This window comes from Gallinula chloropus (genome assembly GCF_964237585.1).
Source record: "Gallinula chloropus genome assembly, chromosome: 2".
In the NCBI taxonomy this organism is placed as follows: domain Eukaryota; kingdom Metazoa; phylum Chordata; class Aves; order Gruiformes; family Rallidae; genus Gallinula; species Gallinula chloropus.
In genome coordinates this window covers 117,537,535-117,558,215 of record NC_140086.1, presented here as the reverse complement: position 1 = coordinate 117,558,215, position 20,681 = coordinate 117,537,535, and the positions used below count along the sequence as shown (strand labels likewise).

Genomic DNA, 20,681 nt, shown 5'->3' with positions numbered 1-20,681 from the left:
TGTAACAGGGCTGTCAGCAGTTAGTGTAAGATCATCTTGTTTTATCCCTGCAACGATGATCTAACAAGGCAGGGAGAGGTTTGTATGGAAAGATTGTCCCTGTCTCTCAGTTGCTTTTTTTGTGTGGAGAAAAGTTCTCAGGAACAGGACTTGACTCTGAAATGATGAACGTAAGGCAACATTTACAATATGGAAATGCATAAATTAGCATGGTTTCCAAGGGTTTTATGGACTTCATACAGAGATTCACTTAATTGTCTCTAAGTAAATGTATGAGACTTGCCACTTGGTTTGCTTATCTTTCAAAGGTCCCTTAAGTATCAGTTAAATAGAAAATAACTGCTGTTTCTCTTCTAGGTTTTTGAAATACACACATATGAAACAAGCTTTCAAGTCTGAGGAAGTAAGTAAACTGCCAAAGTAACTAGCTCTCCAAATAGTTTTACAGCCCACCTGTATTTGTTTTAACAATACTTGACACTTGATCTCTTTGGGAGTTTTTGAGGGTTAGAATTTAAGACTGTAAAGGAAAAGGGGGGAGGGTTTTCCAATATCAAGTTGGTTAGCAAGACTAAATTCTGATGACCTTTGAGATGACAGTGTGATCTCTTTTGTAGACAAAAGGTCAAGATCTAGTTCAGAGAAGTATACTTGGACATATTCTTCCTGAAGCAATGGTGTGTTACTTAGAAAACTATGAACCAGAAAAATTTTCTGAGATATTCCTTGGAGAATTTGACACTCCAGAAGCGATTTGGAGCAATGAAATGAGGTAACTGTTTTCTGTCAGAGGAACAAATAAATATGAGCTGCATCTCATGCTGAAGAGGTCTTTGTCTTTTGCACTTCTAAAGAAAGCTGAAAATACCTGAATTCCATTGGTTCCGTTACTTCCCTCCCCTTGCATTCTGCAAGGACAGTGTCCTGCATTGTCCTCTGTTTCTGTCAAGTGGAACTGGGGCAGGACAGAGTGGAATTGGCAGAGGGAAAGGGAATAGTCTCCTAAATATTGATTGCATGCTTCATATCTTGCCTCTGATTAAGTTCCTTCCATGAGTGCTATTTATGTGGACTGCTGTATTACTGCCTTATTACTAGAACCTGTCAAGTAAATACACCTCTAACATGACATTCTTATACTTTCCCAAAAAGTAAAGAGATATTGAAGGGCTGACTGTCACTTTGTTGTTTTTAATAAACTTTTTTATGGCATGGAAATAGCTTTATAACAATAGGACTGAATCCTACTATGAATCCCTTTTGAAACGTAGAACACTACTAAGGAAAATCTTTTCAGAAGAAATCATTGAACGCTCCTGTACAGTCACTGAGGATTGAGGACTGCTTGGCAAGTGTTAAACCAAACTTTGTAACTTTTTTAGGCGTCTTATGATAGAGAAGATCGCTGCTCATCTTGCTGACTTCACCCCTCGTCTTCAAAGCAATACAAGAGCACTCTACCAATACTGTCCTATCCCAGTTATCAACTATCCACAACTGGAAAATGAGCTGTTCTGTAATATTTATTACCTCAAGCATCTCTGTGATACGCTCAGATTTCCAGACTGGCCAATTAAAGATCCAGTAAGTAAAGTTTTTTAGGATTCATTTAGCTCCTGATCATTGTTTCCTAAAAGTGGGATTTGTAACAAATGAAGGAAGTCAGATAGTAGGTTTATTGAAAGTGAGTGATTGATCCTGACTCTCAGTTTATAGGCAAATATTTTAAATGCTTTACCTTGAAGCAGAATAGTCTTTATGCCATATAGCAACTGCACGTGAAGTATAATCTCCTTGCGGTGACTGCTTAAAAAAAGGCAAATCATCCAAGAAACCTCAGATTAGTCAGTCAGCTTCAGGTGGTGGGAAGAATCATCACTTCTGGGTTCTTACTGTTCATGCTGGCCAAGAAGCTGAGTATATTAATTGAATTGTTGAGATCTTTTTGGTACACGTCCACAGTCTGGATCTGTCTCATCAGCCCTATTCATGTGATTTTGCAATCTTGTGTAGTATTGAGTTGTGAACTGTATATAATTGAAGTGATTCTCCCTCTTCTAATGTGATGCTTGAACATTTTAATCTTAAGGTGCTCTTACCTTGTATAAAGTAGAGCACTGCAGTGAAGCCAAGTCTTAATAGCTTCCTGAGTGAAGGAGGGACCATAATTGCTAATGGTAAAAGGATTATGTCTTTGGGCTTAAGTGATGGGTGGTAAGGATTAATTAACAAAGCAGCACTTGTTAAATATTACATGTACCAATGTTGACATAGATGAAACACTAATAAATTGTAATTATTTAGGTTAAACTGCTGAAAGATACACTAGAAGCTTGGAAGAAGGAGGTAGAGAAGAAGCCACCTACCATGTCAATAGATGATGCTTATGAAGTCCTTAACCTTCCAAAAGGACAAGGCCAGTAAGTCCGTTCTGGTATTTAAAGTTGTATAAGTACATTTACCTAAACTCCATCCACAGAACAAACCGAAGTAGCTTTTCTCAGTGCTTGCAACCAGTTAGTGATACCAGCTCACTTCTATCTAGCACCTGCTTCTTTCACAGTTGAAGATGGCTTTCTCTAAAATGAAACAAAGCTTGAAAATCCAGCTCTAGTGTTTGAGAAAATAATTGTGAAGTGTTGAGAAGCATAAACTGAAACAGGGGAAAAAAAGTGCTTTGATCTTTCCTTCAAAGCATTCAGTAGGCTGTTCTAGAGGACAAGCATCACTCAACTGTAGTAAGCAAAGAATATTGCAGAAGTTGAATATGTTCCAAGTTAAACTCAGATTCCCTAGTCATGTTTTTCCCATGCCTTTGGCCTGGTGATAACATCCTTAGGATCTTTTGTCGTATCTTGTCTCTTGTTTCTGACTTTAAGCCTCTAGAAAAGAACTGACAGCACTTTGTATTTATCCTACAAGATCAGTGCACTAAATACAAATAATGAACTAATAATTTTTACTGCTTGTAGCATATTTAGATTGAAGGATTTGAGTAGCTTCTGCTTGGTATATTTAGTAAAAGTGGTACTGAAATAGATCTATTTTGATTCTGTGTCCACATGATTGCCCCTATTCAGTGTCAGCTGATGAAACAGGACTTTCAAACTGAAATATGAGAGCTTTGGAGTTTTCATTTAGTTGTAATTGCTGTTAGTAGTGTCTGTCAGAATCCAGGCTTGTTTTTCTGTTGTGTTGTTTTTGTGTTACTCAATGTAATAGGACTTGTTTTTCTTCTAGGCATGATGAAAGCAAGATCAGGAAAGCTTATTTCAGGCTGGCACAGAAATACCACCCAGACAAGAATCCAGAAGGCAGGGTATGTGCAGTGCAAGTAATGGTGGTAATAGTGAGGACAAATTATGCTGTTGTGTATTGAGAATTCTCAAATGTCCACTTAAATTTTCTTCAAGGGCTATGCCCTAGACAAATCCTTGATCAGATTAATACTACGGATGAGTACCTGTTGTTAGTCAAGGAACACTAGGTTTTCTACAGTAAACGAATGTAATCAAATCAGATCAACATCTCAGAAAGCGTCTGGTTTCAGGAGTTATGCAGGACCTACATAAACCAGTTGCTCCCTTTCAAAGACAAACTGCTTCATCTCCCTGTTCTTTCAATTAAACTGTATTTAACTACTTCTGTCAGAGGAATTGTCTTCGTTTCAGTCTCTTGCCTATAGTGAAGTTCAGGAGATAAAACTGATCTGTGACCTTAGGTTATGCCAGGTGTTTTCTGAAGTGTAATAAGACAACAAAACTAGTGTGGGTAATAACCTGGAATGTTTTATTTCACTTGCATCTAAACTCATGCTGCAGATATGTAGTATTGTAAGGGGTTCTTAGCAGCTCTTAAAGCTGTTCTTCTTTATTTGCAGGATATGTTTGAAAAAGTTAATAAAGCGTATGAGTTTCTATGCACAAAGTCTGCTAAGGTGATAGATGGGCCAGATCCAGAAAACATAATTTTGATCTTGAAAACTCAAAGCATTCTCTTCAACAGGCATAAGGAAGGTAAGCATGCTGTGTCAGAATAATGTCTTGTGTTTATTTCTGTAGTGGCCACTATGGCCAGTTCTAATCTCCTGTGGTTTTGAGTCTGTTCTGTTGATCTAGATTCTGGCTTGCCACAGCATTTTGTAGCTGCTAAAGAGCTTCCAGATAGGACTCTTTTCCCATTAAGTAATTGCCTCTGCAGTTTTTAATTCAAACAAAGCATGAATAGTCATTCCAAATTCTGTGCTACAGTGCTAATGGGTTTAAGTCTTCCTCCATGTATAACTTAGGCTTCAGTTTCTGTCTGTGCAGAAAAGTTCTCACCTGTAGTCATTTACCCAGGCAGCAGAATATGGGTATAAATGAGCTTCCACTAGTGGCTATTAAAAATGAGGCAGTCTTACAGAAATTGTGACTAGTCCTCCAGGTGTGCTGCAGCTTAACTGCTTTCACACCTCAACTTGGAAAGAGATGGAGTGCCCTAACCCTTGGCTTTAGCTACAGTCCCTGGCTGGCAGCTGTTGGCATGTCTATGTCTTTTGGAGCCAGAAGTGTTTTGCTATTTGTCTGATTATACTGGTAAACTAAAACCTCTCATGCAATCATAGCTGTCTGTTGTGTGGAGACAGTGACTGTATTAGTATAGACTTACATAGATCAGCTCAGGTCAATTGGCTTCATACTGCAAAGGGAAATTGTTTGTTGTTTCTGAACCCTAAAGGAATGAAAAATAGATTTATTTAAAAGATATGACTGCAGTGTCAAACTAGAGAAGGTCCTTGCAGTTTTATTGTTAGACAATCCTGGCCTAAGACAAAGCTGTAGTCACCTGTCTCTGGAGACAGACAAGCATCATTTGGAAGGCTTTGAGCCTGGGGGCTTGCTGAGCTGGGGCTAAGTCTTTTTTCATCTGAAAAGAGTTGCTTTTCATGAAGCTCTGTCAGCTTCTAGCATGAGTCTTAGGCAACAAGGAGTTGGATTTTGTGGACTGCTTCATCTTGTTCCGATTCTCCCAGGTTTTTGCTTTCTTTTGACTCCTAGTTCTTACAAATCTCACATCTTCCACTGATAAATTATGAAGTGATTTAAATTGCTGACTCTGCATGTATGTAACCTATAACTTGTTTCTCTTTCAGAGTTGAAACCTTACAAGTATGCAGGCTATCCTATGCTGATAAAGACTATTACCATTGAAACATCAGATGACCTTTTGTTTTCCAAAGAATCTCCTCTGTTGCCTGCTGCTACAGAACTTGCTTTTCATACTGTCAATTGCTCAGCATTAAATGCAGAGGAACTGAGAAGAGAAAATGGAATTGAGGTAAATGGGAAGAAACTTATTGAAATTGCTTCTTTGGTCTCACCCTTCCACAGATGGAAATCCTAGATCCTCAATGCATAGGAGAACCTATGCACTTGAAATCACTTTTGGTCTTGAGATACTTGTCTGTTCCTGCTGTCTCTTCTGGATGTGCTAGAAGAAGTCTCTTGCAGAGGGTACGGGGTTTTGGGTGTAGGTTTGTCTGTTGAACTGTGAATAGAAAAACTATAGATGTGTTTTATTGAGAGCTGCTGTATTCTGCATGTGAAAGAACAGATACATATGAACAAGTCAGCAGATGGGCTTTTCATTGCACATACTAAATCATACAGTCATTTATGTTGGAAGTGACCTTTCAGATTGTGTCCAACTATTCACCTCACGCTACCAAGTCTGAAGACCTGAGATGGTCTCAGCCTCCCTTACCTCCAGGCTAAACAGCCCCGGTTCTGGTCCTCAGCTGCTTTGGGACTTAAAAGCTGAAGACAGTATTTGAGGCCTCACCAGTGCCAAGAACAGGGTACTGTGATCCCTTTTCTAGTCCTGCTGGTCCCACTCTTTCTGATACAAGCCAGGTGGCTGTTGACCTTGGCCATCTGTGCCTGCTGCTGGCTCATACTCAGCGAGTTGTCATGCAACAGCCATGGATCCTTTGCCTCTGGGTGGCTTTCTAGCCACTGTTGCACAAGCATGGGGTTGTTGTGATCCCAGTGCAGAACCTGTCGCTTGGCCTTGTTGAACCTCATTCAGTTGGCCTTAGCCCATCAATCCAGCTAGTCCAGGTCTCTCTGTAGACTGTTCTGTCAAGTATATCAGTGCTCCTGCCCAACTTGGTGTGGCCTGTAAACTTCCTGATGTGTTGGTTCCTGCGAAAATACCAACTCTTAAGTACCAAAAGCTCATAAACTTTAAAGGCATTTTGCCCTTAGAAACCAATTGAGCAAGTAGCAGTTTCTGTCAAATGTTTCCTTTCAGCCATTTCTGCCAGCCTTCATCTGTTCCTGTTGTAACTGAGCTTATGCATTGTCTAATCTCACAGGTATTGCAAGAAGCATTTAATCGTTGTGTAGCAGTCTTGACTCGTTCTAGTAAACCAGATGATATGTCTGTACAGGTAAGTTACAGCCACTTTAACTGATTATGTCAACTTCTCAGAAGACTATATATTACAGTACAATATATACACAGCTATGTATATTAAATAGTGATGTAGTATTACATATATTAAAAATAGGATTGTAAACATGCATTTCCCCTTCACTTGGAAGTTATAAAACACTGCTTTTTGCAGGTATGTGGATATATTAGTAAGTGTTACAGTGTAGCAGCTCAGTTTGAGGAATGCAGAGAGAAGATTACAGAAATGCCTAACATCATTAAGGACCTCTGTAGACTACTATACTATGGGAAGGTAAGAGCTGCTTTCCTTTGCCTAAATGGGTATTTAACTCATAAATGTTTTGGGGAACATTCTGCTTTTAAGGGAGACAAGACAATTTCAGAGAAGAATCTAACACTTCTGTGAGATCCCAGCTAATTATTATGGTGTGAGAACTCTAGTGCCTTGTTCCCAATGCTTGTGTTTGAATCTACTTAATTGATTTAAAATGCAATCACTATAAAGACTTGACTAGTTCTGCTTTTTAATTGACATGTCTAGCTGATTAATTTAGTACTTTTATCTGCTGATTAAGTACAGTAGAGCTGGATCTTACATAAGCAGGTGGACTCCTAAATCAGTATAAACTCTGGGAAGAGAATTCAAGAAGTTTTGTTGCCTTTACGTTCTTTAGAACTTACCTCATGTTATGTAGTGCTGAATTTTGTCCTGGACTTTTCTTATAGGGTATGTAAAACAAGACCATAGAAAAATTAGAAAACAGAAGGTTCTAAAACTAGATTATAGTATGTAGATGCTTGTGTGTTCATTAGTTCTTGCAGAAGGTATGTATTGCCATAAAAAGCTTACCTGGGAATCTCTGCCACCTTTTTGAACACTTATCCATCTGTTCATCAGTGTTCCTTTCTAATCAATACAATGAAATAACTATTCAAATACTCTTCTTTTGAAGGCTGCTGACTGATTAGCTATGATCTTTGGCTAGTAGACAGTTACCTTCAGCTGCAGATGTTGTTCTGTCCACTTGAATTTTCATTTCTGTGCTGCGTAGGGAATATTCTAGAATTAGCAAGTTTGGGCTTGAAGTGTTTGGTAAGGAAGTTAGTTGGCTTTCTTTGGTCACAAGTACTAAGCCTAACTTTTTTCCTCCCTCAGAATATACCACGAGTAGCTGCTTTGGGAGTAGAGTGCGTTAGCTCCTTTGCCATAGATTACTGGCTACAAACGCACTTGTTCCAGGCTGGAGTTCTCTGGTACTTACTGGGTTACCTCTTCAACTACGACTACACGTTAGAGGAGAGTGGTATTCAGAAGAGTGAAGATTCAAATCACCAGGTAATGCTAACAAGATGCATGCTTTCCAACACCAACAGCAGTTACTTGCCATCTTTTTTTAACCAAACAAGCGCATCCTAACACTTGTTAAAACTGCTGAAACACATGAACAGCAGTTTTGGAAGGTGATTTTTGTGCAGTACTGCAAATACTGTTTGGGTTTTGGTTTTCTTTTTTCAAAGAGCAGCTCATGTTTTGAACACAAACGTTAAAGCTGCAAAAACCTGTAGCTTCTAATGGACTTAATGCAAGAGATTCACTGGTTTACTCTTCATTGTAGATAGGAATCTGTGCTATCAGAAAAAAGTCTTGTCTTTTCTCTTGAGACTCAACTAAAGGGGCTGTCTAGTGATACCGTGAACCTATCTGAAATGTCTAGTCTAGGACTGTATTGTCCCTTTGCCCCTCAGCCATGTAAGTGGCTTCATGGTTCCATTTCCTAAAATGATGACCCTCTAATAATGGCATTTCTTCCTCAGCTACTGGGTGAGCTGAGCTTTTAGCAGCCTATCAGCATAAGCCTTTTATGACAGTGATACTGGAGTAGTTAATGACTACTCTTGTATCACTATCATAAAAGGCTTATGCTGATAGTTGACTTGGCTAGCAGGAACTGTTGTCTGGTCAGAAACTATTACACTAAAAGGTCTCTGTAGTTTTCAGCTTATCTGGGTGCCCCAGTTTTTCCTGCCTGGCAGTACTTAGGTGTAACTGCTTGCAACACAGATTGTGCTGTGCTGTTCTGCAGCGTTTCGTGTTTATTAGATGTCAGTGCATAATTAGTGATGCAGTTAGAGAATACCAGTTCTGTTTGTTCTGGTGCAGAAGCATTTGACAACATTCTGGATATTCTGATACACGTTCAGTAAACTCCAGCTTTTTGTCTTCTATAACTATCTTTGTATTTTTCAGGAGGTAGCAAATAGCCTTGCAAAGCTCAGTCTCCTGGCTTTGAGTCGCCTTGGAGGGTATCTCTCTGAAGAGCAAGCTACACCTGAAAACCCAATGATCAGGAAAAGCTTGTCTGGAATGTTGACACCCTATATTGCAAGGAAACTCGCTGTGGTCAGTGCTACTGAGGTAAGCATCTGTTGGCCAGAACTCTCTTCCATCAAGCACTGGGTCACTTCTGAAGTACTGAAGTCTCTTTGACCGACCTGATATAGCCAACAGCATAATTTTTCTTTGCAGTTGGAATAACTGCAAGGAAGAGAAACTGTTTCAGCCTTTAGAACACTATGTACAGGAACAGTGCTGTATAGTATAATATTTGCAAAACAAATATGGGAGTAAAGAAGTTGAGATAATTGTTCAAGGCTTAAGGATATAATGATAACAGAGAGCAGAAGTTAAGCTTCTCTTTAAAAGTGGTGTCAAGGAAGTCCTCTACAAAGAGATACTGCATATAGCAGCTGCACATGGATAGAAAATAGAAGGAGAAACTGAAGTAAGTGTGGTTCAAAGCAGAGTAAAAAAAAAAAAAAGAAAACACAAACTGTGCTGTACCAAATAAGCCTACTGGGTTTTTAGTATGTGGGAAACTTGACACTTTAAGTTCACTTACAAAATTGGTCTATGAAACTGTCGATGAGGCTGGACTAACTATTCTTGTAAAACATGCTGATTACTGGGCATAATGATCTCAAACTGTTGTAAACATGTCATGTAAATTCCTTATTTCTTAGACTCTGAAGATGCTTAACAGTAACACAGAGAACCCCTACTTGATCTGGAACAATGGAACAAGAGCTGAATTACTGGAGTTTTTGGAATCTCAACAAGAAAGCATGATTAAGAGAGTAAGATACTATTTATGGGGGGGGGGGGAAGGGGGTGGATTTAAACTCTCATGTTTTGACATATCCTCTTGTAATGCAGTATGGTTAAGACAAGTATCCATTGTCTATTCTTAAGTCACTTTTTTTTTCTTAAAGAGGAAACAAAAGTCCTGAGTTTGCTTGTTTATTTCCTGTAATATTTTGTGCCAGGCTTCTGTTTCTGTACAAGTATTGTCTGTTTCAGTGTTGAGTTACAACTTTACAGTGTCTACAAGATTATTTTCTGTCTGAGCTTGTGCTGCTTATCTCTGCTTAAAGGGAGATTGTGACAAGAGCTTTGGATCTGACTTCGTCTTCAGTGATCATGCAAAAGAACTTATTGTGGGGGAGATTTTTGTTAGAGTCTACAATGAGGTCCCTACCTTCCAACTAGAGGTGAGATGTAGCTAAGCCCTTCCTGCTGAAACTTGTGTTTGGAATGTTACTACTTCTCTTTTACCTCTCAGTGTAAAAAGAATGGAGAAAATACAGTATCTTATGGAAATTTCCTTCAACATGATCTGCATGTTATGGGATATCTCTTTATTGGAGCAGAACAAATTAAAAGAACAATGACCCTGTTGTGACCTGTGCTGTTTTGGATGTCCTAAAGCTTTTCCTCTACAGGCCTGCACTGTAGGCACTCTGGTTGATTCAGTAATTCCAGGAGGTAGTGATTCTACCTAGCAGCTTTACTGTCCATCTATATGTATGGACAAACAAACACCTTAGAGTGCTGTTGAAGTAGTAGCAGCATTCTGAGGGTATGTTTAGATAGAAACAGGGTTAATGTGCTCCAGATGTTATAGTCATCATAATAGAAAAGTGTTTCCTGTCTGGAAGAAAAAGATATGTGTAATGTAGGAAAAGTTAGAGCTGGATATGCTTGTTTCTGGTGCAGATACTGTTGTATCACACAGCTAAAAATGCTCTCCTTTCTAATTCAAAGCTTCCTAAGGCGTTTGCTGCAAGCCTCCTGGATTACATAGGCTCACAAGCACAGTATCTCCATACACTAATGGCAATAACACAGACTGGGAAAGTAGAGTCCAATCAGCATGGAGATCGGTTACGGAGAGTTGAAATGGCTCTGGAGGCTTTGAGAAACGTGATAAAACACAACCCAGGTAGGCTTTCAAACACCGCATGCTTGCTCTCCTGTCTAAGAGACTTCAGTGTTGTTAAGCCATATAAGTGTGGGGTTTTTGTTTTCTTGGAGAACATCATCAATAGATTTTTAAGTTTTGTGTGAAATCCAAGCGTTATCTAGTTCCTTGTTTGAAACATGAACTCTGATTCTGGCCTGCTATTGCCAGGAGGACTTAAACCTCTTGGATGAAAATTTTTGTCATTCTTTGAAGAGTCTTTTTAATTGATTTCTGAACTTCCTTGCATCAAAAACCTCCTTTAGCAGAGTACTACATACTAGTAAACACTTAAGAATATGTCAAGGTCTTTACTGAAGCATGAGGGGAAAAAATGTTCTTGAGAGTGGCTGCTGAAACCAGCAAAGATCTGTTGGCAGACTAGAAAAGCCTGAGACTAAAAGCAAATTGTGTTACTATGGCAGCTTCTGGTAATTGCTGGTTAGGTTGTCTCAGACTGAGTTCTCTGAATTCACACCCTGAAGGCAGCTGTTAATGCCCCAGGCCCTACTCTGAGCTGGGCGAATTGGAAAGGACAAGTGTACTTGAAGACAAAAAGTATTGATGATCAATGATTAAAAATAACTCAACTTGCTTAGTTTTGTAAGAATGCAGGTAACTGGGTAGTCCAGGAACTAGCTCAGTTCCTTGCCTTGGAGGGGGGAAGTAGCCTCTCCTTTTGAAGTATTGTTGACCTGAGACTTTCTAGTTCTGCAGCAGGTACTGTCCTATAGGAGCTGTTGTAACTACAGTGGCAGGCTATGTGCAGACAGGTAGTCTTTAACACCCCTCTAGTGAAGTGCGGACTTGGGATGGCCTTGGGGGAGTGCTTTGTCCAACATAAACAGAATAACTGATTTGGTGTCTTGCAGGTTCTGAGTGTGAATGCATAGGTCACTTTAAGTTGATATTCTCCCTTCTGCGTGTTCATGGAGCTGGCCAGGTGCAGCAGTTGGCTCTAGAGGTAAAAGAAACCCAACCAAAACCCAAAAAACAACATTCACACCCCGTACCCCCCTCAATGTTCTTTATTATCAGCATAACCAAACCTGACTGTGTAACTGTTGGAGTAGCACCTAAAAAGTATCAAGATTTGGGTTCCAAGGTGTCACTTCCTCCTTGAGTCTTCTTGCCTGTGACTTACCTCCCTTCTTCCTTGAGGTGACAAGATGCTGTGGCAGAAATAAACATAAACATTAGCTATATTGACCAGTGAGGTGACTGGAATATCATCAGTGTTGTTTCTGATCCTTTACAGGTAGTGAACATAGTAACAAGTAATCAAGAATGTGTGAACAACATTGCTGAGGCAGTGGTTCTTGCTAACTTACTGGCTCTCCTGCATTCCTTACCTTCAAGTACGTACCTTACAATTCATGGTCTTGCAAGGCAAAGGTTTTTCAATTACGATGCAGCTGGCTGAGCTTACTACAGAGTTTTAGGTTAAAATATTGTTTCAGTAAGGATGATGAAAAAATACTCTATGTAATCTGTGAGAGTTGATATCTGTGAAGTGCAGATATTTGAGTAGTGTTTGAATTGCATGGTATTTCATTGGCTAATTCCTTTAGGGAGTTGGGGTAATGGGAAGCTATAAAGCCCTAAGATGTGTGATTGATTTGACATTCCTTAGCTAACTGTATTTAGCCAGAAATTCCTAAGCTTGTAATTGTGTGTGTACCTTCAACTAGCTCTTCTCAAGCTTTGCTGCAGTTTTGATCCAGCTTTCTGTCTAGATCAGTTTAGTTCATCTTTGATTAGCTAATAGTCTGTACAGCACAAAGTTCTTAATGCTTCCTATTTTGACAGGCCGGCAACTCGTCCTTGAGACTTTGTATGCATTGACATCAAGCACAAAAATAATTAAAGAAGCCATGGCAAAAGGTACAGTACTGCAGCACTGCACTTAAAGTGAATACAGTGGCCAAACCTTACTCATTGCTTTAGATCAATCACGTTGAATTGGGGAATTCATACTCCTTGTGACCAGAAAAAGAATGTGACTCTCTTCCTGTCTCTTTGTACAGGTGCTTTAATCTACTTATTAGATATGTTTTGCAACTCAACTCATCCACAAGTCCGAGCCCAAACAGCAGAACTCTTTGCCAAAATGACTGCAGATAAGCTGGTGGGCCCAAAGGTAAGAATCTTAACAGCTGTTGTTGAAACTCTTATTTTGATGTTGCCAGCCTCTCTAAAGATAAAACAAAAAGAAACAAACCTTTTATGTGACTGAAATGTTAATTTTAAGAGCAATCTGGCTTTGTTCAAAACACTTGAGACTCTGTGAGCAGAGTTGTAGAAGCAGTTGTATTTATTGCAACTACTCTAAGCACTTTGGTTTCCATTTGTAACAATGTTAACTAATACCTAGGTTTCAGACCTGTCACTGGCTATCCCTATTTAAAATGATGGCACTGTTTTATTTGGTGGTGATGTGCTCTAGCAGTTGGCAGTGTAGCTCTACTAATAATTGGACTTCCTGGAGTTCTCTCTTTTCCTGGCTGTTTAGCTTGCAGTGTGATGTACTAAATGTCCATCCTGTTCATCCATTCTAGGTTAGAATTACTCTAATGAAATTTTTACCTGGAGTCTTCATGGATGCCATGAGGGACAACCCTGAAGCTGCTGTTCATATCTTTGAGGGAACTCATGAAAATCCTGAGTTAATTTGGAATGACAACTCCAGGGAGAGAGTATCAACAACAGTTCGGGAAATGATGCTTGAGTAAGTGGAAACATGCTGGCTCAGCATTTCCTTACCTGAGAGGCTTTTAGTGGCAGTAAACCAGAGTTGCTGTAGAAGAGCTGCCAGGCAGAGCTCTGCCCATAAAAAGCAGAATCCTTGTAAGCCAGGCTTCAAAAGCAACTTGTCCACCCTATGTATATTGTACTTGTCACTCTGATGCAAGTGCAGTCTGTGCACAGTCCAGGTACTTGGTCACTGCTGTAAGAATTGGGAAGGGGTTACAATGAGGAAAAAATGGGGTTTAGAAACTGGAACCACTCCACAATGGTGGAGGGAGGCAGAGGTGTCAAGTAGGGATTATGACTGTTGCTTTGACTGCTTGTTAAAACTTACTTTCTTTTTAAAGGCACTTTAAACTTCAGAGGGACAACCCTGACACTAACTGGAAGGTAAAAGTATACTGCTTCTGCTTTGGGTGTGTCCAGGGAGACTGTAAGCCAGCTGACAATATATGCATGTATGTAACTCCCTGACAGGCTTTCCTCTAAAAGCACAAAGAGGAACTCGCTGCTCTGCTACCAGAACTATTTTAGTGTTAAATCGATGGTTTCGTCACTTGGACTTTGAAATCACGCTTTCCTGGCAAGGGGGGTTGCCAGTAATACTCTGAATTTTCTGACTGCTCAGGTCAGTCTGAAGCTTACCAAAAGTCAGCACAAAGGAGAATACCAGTTTGCTGGAAAAGGTCCTGTTGTTTATTACATAGCTGTTAGTAAACTTGGCAAATGTTCAGGAATGTTAGCAAGCCCCTGAGCCTCAAGCTGTATTGTCCTGGGGCATTCCATCATCGTGATGTTAGTGAGGGAAATGTTTCAGTCTGTAGCATTTCCCAGTATCTGTGAAAGGTCAGGCGTAACTCCACAATGGTGCTGTAGTTCAGCTCCTTAACACACGCAGATTGGCTACTGCAATCCTGGTGGAAACTGGAAAAGTCTCTGGGTTGATGGGGAGAAACCTTTCCCTGATGTGTGTAAGAAAGAAAGGGCTGTTTTATCAGCCTTGCTGGTGATATTTCTGAATTTGTGTTTACCCCTAGTTGTAGACTCAGTTACTTCTTGTCCTTGAAAGAAAAGTCCACTGTAGTAGTGCTGCCTGTGCTGTTCTTCCTGCTTCTGTTTATTGCCTCATGTTTCTTCAAGGTGAAGTGTTTATTGGTCTTGCACAGCTCAGTTATGGAGAATAGAGTAGTTCACTGGCCCTTACCACTTGAAGTCATGATGTTAAAAAAAAATTGCAGCTCTCTCAAATACCTTTCTCAGTAACTCCTTCTACTTTGCAATCCAACAGCTGCCTGAAGACTTTGCCGTGGTGTATGGTGAGGCTGAAGGTGAACTTTCAGTGGGGGGAGTCTTCCTAAGGATTTTTATTGCCCAGCCGGCCTGGGTTTTAAGGAAACCAAGAGAATTCCTCATTGCACTGTTGGAAAAGTTTACTGAACTACTGGAGAAAAATAACCCCCATGTAAGATGATTTTTCTGATTATTTTTGAAGTTTATTTAGCAGTCTTAAGTTACTGTTCTTTTAGATTTTTCTTTAGATTTAGAGTGGAGATGAGGAAAACTGTCTTCACTGAAAGGGTTGTCAAGCCTTGGGGAGTGGTTGAGTTGCCATCCCTGGAGATACTGAAAAAAGCTGTAGATGTGGTGCTTAGGGAGATGGTTTTGTTGGACTTGGCAGTGTTAGGTGTAGTGGTTGGATGTGATCTTAAAGGTGCTTTCCAACCTAAACAGTTTTCCAATTCTAATTACCTTTTGATTCTCACACTTTCTTCACAACATGGATTATGGTTTTGGTCTGCTTTTTGACTCTGTAAAAGTATGTGGATATGTTTAGGCAACTTTGGAACATGAGTCAGTGCTTATGAAGTCCCTGAAGCCGCAGAAATAGCTTCAGTAAGTCTTAGGAGCTTATTTTGTGGTAGAGGTGAGGCTTAACAAATGGAGCATCTTTTAATTATATCATGACTGACTGACATGAGAAAATGGCACTCGTTCTACACTGCCTAAAAATGTGCAGGTTTTTGACGCTCCTAATGTTCTTCTGCAACACTAACTTCCCACTGTGGTGTAAATTATGTGACCTATACAAGGCTGCCACCTGTTAGTGTAATGCAGTAGAACTAATGTGCTACAGCTTGAACAGGAGCGATGTTCAAGTCAGTAACTTCATGATATTACTGAAAACTGAATTTTTAAGAGGGTTTAGGCAGACTCTGAGTTAGGCTTGCTGGGGGGGAGCTATCTTGCAACAGACATCTTTATCACAAAGATGCTGGAGCCAGATCTGGCTTCTGTGGGTACCAGAAGTAGCGCTTAGAAATGTGTGAAACGTGTTCATGGAAGTAGTGAACATCTGCCACTGTTGTAAACCTGTTTGAACAATTTCAAAGTGATAAAAGCTTTAGGGGAAAAAAATCTGTCATGTAGAAGGGAGAAATGTTGTAGTGGTGTTTGTGTTGGGCTTTACTCAGTCACGTTTCTCTATTGGTTTTCGGTTCTCTGCAGGGGGAAACTTTAGAAACCATTACCACAGCAACTGTGTGCCTGTTCAGTGCCCAGCCTCAGCTAGCTGATCAAGTTCCTCCGCTTGGCCATCTTCACAAGATAATCCAAGCTATGAATCACAAGAACAATGCCATTCCAAAAAGTGCCATTCGTGTCATGCACATACTGTCTGACAACGAGGTACGGAATCACTTAGTGCTCAAGGGGAGAGAAAAGCCGAACTGGAGCCATCTGCACTGCTCAGTAGGGATCGGAGAAGGTCCCTATTCTAACTATAAATACTGTGTACCAGATGAGCAGGGACTTCTAGCTAATGGGATTGATAGATAAAAGGCACTGAGAAATGTATAGTCTTGTCTGACTGTATCTGCCATAGCTTGTCAAGCTCAGTGTGAAATAAAGCCCTCTGGATGTTTGTGTGTATCCCTAGCTTTGTGTTCGAGCGATGGCATCGCTAGAGACCATTGGTCCTCTCATGAATGGAATGAAGAAGAGGTCGGATATCGTTGGTGTAGCCTGCGAGGCACTTAATCGAATGTTTCAGAAGGAGCAGAACGACTTAGTAGCCCAAGTAAGTAGGATGTTCTCAGTCTGTGAAAAGGTGGTGGGTTTGCATTCAGCTGTCTAATATGCTCGCACTGTCCAACCTTAGTGTCTGGGAGGTTCCCAGAAGCTGTCTGCCTAATAGCTTTTCATGCTGGAAAAGTCAGAGGTTAGTCCTCTGTCCAAAATGCAGACACATCCACAGATTATTGGAGTATTCTACACAGTACTGAAGCTTAATGTGTAAGGTAGCTGTGGCTCGTGTCTGCTGAGAGAGCATAACACTGGCATGCTAACCAATTCAACTAGTTTACACCTAGACAGAGCAGAACTGCTGGACAGCATCTTTGCTTTCTGTTATATGTATTTGTGTAGCTCAGGAAAAACTGACAGACCTAAACATGCTTTGTAATAGCTGGTGGCACTTTTTGGTTCACACTAATGCTGGCAACGTAAAACATGTCTTAACATGGACTAGGAAGTCCCATACACAACTCATTTGAGTCTATTTGCAGGCTTTGAAAGCAGATTTGGTCCCTTATCTTCTAAAGCTGCTTGAAGGTATTGGTCTTGAGAGCCTGGAAAGCCCATCTGCAACAAAAGCTCAGATAGTTAAAACTCTGAAATCCATGTCTCGCAGCCTGCAGTACGGAGAACAGGTAAGTACTGGCGAGCCCTTAGCTGGGATTTGCACACTTGGGGGACTGAACATCCCTTGTTTAATCCTACAGCTGTCTTGTGCTTTGTTCCACCTAAAACATTGACATCATGTAACTATGAAATCTCTATGGGTTGGAACGTCTCCATCTCCTGTGTCAATACATGCACTGGTGAAAAAAGCAAACCCCAAGTGCAGGAATGTTCTGTGAGCTCACAGGTTTCTCCTGACTGCTCTTCAGAACTTCTCTTAAACACAAATGCCTTTTAGCTCCCTGGATAAGTAATACTGAAGACAACTGTAGCAGTGTTAGGATGTGTATTCAAGTTAGTAAATTTGTCCCCATAGCCATGCAGGTTCTTGGTGCTGTTCTCTTACTCTGCTGAAAGCTTTCTCAGAGGGAGGGAAGTGGGAGTAAGTCTTTTCCTCCAAGTTGTCCCAGTCTCGCTGTAGTACGGGAAGAGTCCTGTTCTACTGCAGCTCCAGATGCCTGGCAAGTGGCTGCCTGCAAGGTTGCTCCTCCTTGTTGCCAGAGGAATGAGGGAGAAAGTCAAGCTACTAAATGACTTCTGTGAGCCTTCTGCACAATGTGTTTAGCTGCATAATCCCAATGGAAAAGCAAGTTGCTGCAGTACCCTTGGAAAGCTGTTGCCTGGTATTGCAGCCTAAAGTACTGCCATGTGATTTGGTAATCCCTCCACAATGGTTTGGGTCTGGACAAGGAGCTTGTTGCCCCTAGAACATGACAAATTTAACTTGCTCACTGTGTTAATCTCTTCAAATGCTGTAGGTAAATGAAATCCTGGCTCGTTCTTCGGTGTGGAGTGCCTTCAAAGATCAGAAACATGACTTGTTCATTTCTGAGACACAAACAGCAGGATACCTCACAGGTTGGCAACCTTTTCCTATCTATGTCCTGGGTCATACTAAACTGTTACTTAATTGTCAGACTTGACTCTGGGGACAGTATTTATCCTCAGCATCTAGTGCCATCAGGTGGCCCAAACATTCAGTGCTGTAAGAGCACAGTAAGCTTTTAAAACGCTTCACCAAAACCAAACATTTTCTTTTTGTGGTCAAGAATGTATTTCTCTGGATAGTCTTTGCTGTACCTATTTGTAAAGTATCAGAGCAATGGAATCTGGACACTGGCCAAGGCTTGCAAGTACCCTGTAGTGACAAAGCAGAGATGGAACTGCAACTGCTGAATGACAGGAACTTTTCACTTTGTCTCAGGATCAGGCTACTTTAGTTCTAGAACAAATTGTTTTCCAAGGTTGGGGGAGGATGAGTAAACTTTCTGTAAAATCAGGTGGCCTCTGTAGTCATAGCTGTGTGGTGGTGGAAGGGTTTGAACCTTAGCAGCTCCACAGTGTGCGAGGCCTGTTCCACTCGCTCAGAGCCCTGCAGGGCCCTTCGCTGGTGGGAATGGCCTCGTGCCCGTACTTGCAGCATAAACTCACACGCTCCTCCGGTGCCACCTCAGCCCCACCAGCAGCATAGAAGAGTTCTGGCTGCATGTGCTGGGTGCATGCAAAGGATGGCAGCTGACAGGAGCTGCCCTGCAGTGGAGACTTTCTTCTGTGCCGTGGTGCGGACATAATCCTGGACTAATTACATCAAAGCAAATCAAATTCTGGTTCTTCCTTCGCTCCCATGCAGCAGTTGATAGACATATTTTTATACTGACTACATTCTACTGTATGAGAGTCCAAAACTTTGCTGTCACAGATTACTTGCTGTATCTGAAAGCGTTTTATGTAATGACATCATAGCAAACTGTCTCAAACCCCACACAATGTAAATATCTGACTCCTCCATAGCTGAACAATCATGTGGTCTTATGAGCTTAGCCTCCCGGGTAAGGATTTAAAGTCCCTTGTGACAAGTCAGTATGACCCGCCTCTGTGTGTTGGGTGGAGCTTCCTCCTCTATCCCAATACTGGAATCATAGAATCATAGAATGGTCTGGGTTGGAAGAGACCCCAAGGATCATAGAGCTCCAACCCCCCCTGCCGCAGGCAGGGCCACCAACCTCCAGCCTGGATCTACACAAGGTTGCACAGGGCCCCATCCAACCTGGCCTTGAACATCTCCAGGGAATCTTGGTGAAGATTTTGAGCCTGAGTTAACGAGATGTAAATCAGATGGGCATGTAGACAGAAAAAAGTTTTCTTGGGAGATAGTAGCATGTATTTTGGGAAAATAAAGCAGGAGTTTCTCATACTGGGAATTAGTGTAGCAGTAGATGCTTAATACTTTGAGAGTGGGTACATCGAAACACTTGGTGTTTCTTTCCATGGGGAAAAGCTTTAGCTCTGGCCAGGAGGTTTCTGTTTACTGCACCACTTAATGCCACTTTGACACAGCACTTGAATCAGTCGGTGCCAGATTTCCTTGGTACTTCACAAACATTATGAGAAATGAGGTAAATGCTGGCGAAGAACTGAAACCATTCCGGGCGTTGCCAGGCCTGCGGCTGGGTGCACTGTAGTTACCCAGCTGCCTAAAGGCCTCTCCTGCCTTTTAGTTGCCTGATGGCCAAGCACTTGCAAATGTAGGAGGGAGATGCCATACAAATGCCAAGAGTAGATGGAAACCAAACTGCAAGCTTTATTTTTAACTCTGCCTTAACCTTGTATTCTGCCTTATGTCTTGCTTCAAATTGCTTTGCTATTTGCTCTTCCCTTGAAACTTCCCTTGCTTATTTCTCTTCCCTCAGGTGTCTCCTCTCCTTCCCTTCTAACTGGCAGCAGTCCCCTTCACCTGAGAAGTGGGCTTTAGATCTGCTCTGCCAGGCAGCTTGCTAACTTCTGTGTAGCTCTCTAAAGCAGGTAGATACCATCTTGCAACCCGCACACTGCACTTGCTGCATTCCAAGTAATAGCTGCATGTCCTAGAACGGTAACAAACGGGTGGGCCCAAGCTGAGAGCACCCATAAACTTGTCGCCTTCGAGTACATGGGAGCAGAAAAGCAACAGCTGTAGTGGCTGAGATGTGCTGGTACTAGAGATGAATTAGGCTGCTGAGGCATGTTTAGGAACCAATCCTCTGTAATGGATGAGTTTGAGGGATAAGAGGAGGAGTGGAATGTTTGCACTAGAACACAGAAAAGTGGGTCTGGGCTGGCACAGAGGAGTCCTCCCTCTGAAGCCACAGAGGTTTCTTCCACCAAAGGCACTGTTTGCCTTGGGACTATTTGCCAGGAGACAAGCTGTGTTCTGGTGGTCTGGCTCCAGGCTGTGCTGTGAGGAGAGGGGGTGGCACAAAAGGATAGTAAGTTTGGGAGGACTGGGTGAGTAGGGGGGAGTAAGGGACTCAGGTGAATGTGCCATGTGGAAGAGTAGCAGCGCAGGCTGAAGGTGTGATCCCGAGCCGATCACTGTACTGATGCAGGAACACGTTGTGTGTTGGCAGCTTTCTGCAAATTACTGATCAGTCTGATAAGAATCGCTGTTGCAACACCTCGTGCTGCAGCCTGAGGTTGTAT

General features: G+C 41.4%; 1 protein-coding gene across 2 annotated transcripts in view; it reads left to right on the top strand.

The window, feature by feature from the left end:
• The window catches only part of DNAJC13 (DnaJ heat shock protein family (Hsp40) member C13), a gene marked incomplete at its 5' end in the record, with an annotated part of 47,896 nt that overhangs the window by 25,656 nt on the left and 1,559 nt on the right, over positions 1-20,681 (top strand). For both annotated transcript variants that reach the window (XM_084279906.1, XM_084279907.1), the window contains 25 exons: positions 358-403; positions 618-772; positions 1,383-1,584; positions 2,305-2,420; positions 3,241-3,319; positions 3,881-4,016; positions 5,135-5,319; positions 6,359-6,433; positions 6,611-6,730; positions 7,595-7,774; positions 8,687-8,854; positions 9,460-9,573; positions 9,871-9,987; positions 10,541-10,718; positions 11,609-11,700; positions 11,995-12,094; positions 12,546-12,620; positions 12,764-12,876; positions 13,295-13,464; positions 13,832-13,874; positions 14,773-14,946; positions 15,990-16,169; positions 16,420-16,560; positions 17,048-17,191; positions 17,981-18,080. In XM_084279906.1, the coding sequence (XP_084136032.1) occupies positions 358-403; positions 618-772; positions 1,383-1,584; positions 2,305-2,420; positions 3,241-3,319; positions 3,881-4,016; positions 5,135-5,319; positions 6,359-6,433; positions 6,611-6,730; positions 7,595-7,774; positions 8,687-8,854; positions 9,460-9,573; positions 9,871-9,987; positions 10,541-10,718; positions 11,609-11,700; positions 11,995-12,094; positions 12,546-12,620; positions 12,764-12,876; positions 13,295-13,464; positions 13,832-13,874; positions 14,773-14,946; positions 15,990-16,169; positions 16,420-16,560; positions 17,048-17,191; positions 17,981-18,080 (3,203 nt within the window). The remainder of the gene's footprint in view (positions 1-357; positions 404-617; positions 773-1,382; positions 1,585-2,304; positions 2,421-3,240; positions 3,320-3,880; positions 4,017-5,134; positions 5,320-6,358; positions 6,434-6,610; positions 6,731-7,594; positions 7,775-8,686; positions 8,855-9,459; positions 9,574-9,870; positions 9,988-10,540; positions 10,719-11,608; positions 11,701-11,994; positions 12,095-12,545; positions 12,621-12,763; positions 12,877-13,294; positions 13,465-13,831; positions 13,875-14,772; positions 14,947-15,989; positions 16,170-16,419; positions 16,561-17,047; positions 17,192-17,980; positions 18,081-20,681) is intronic.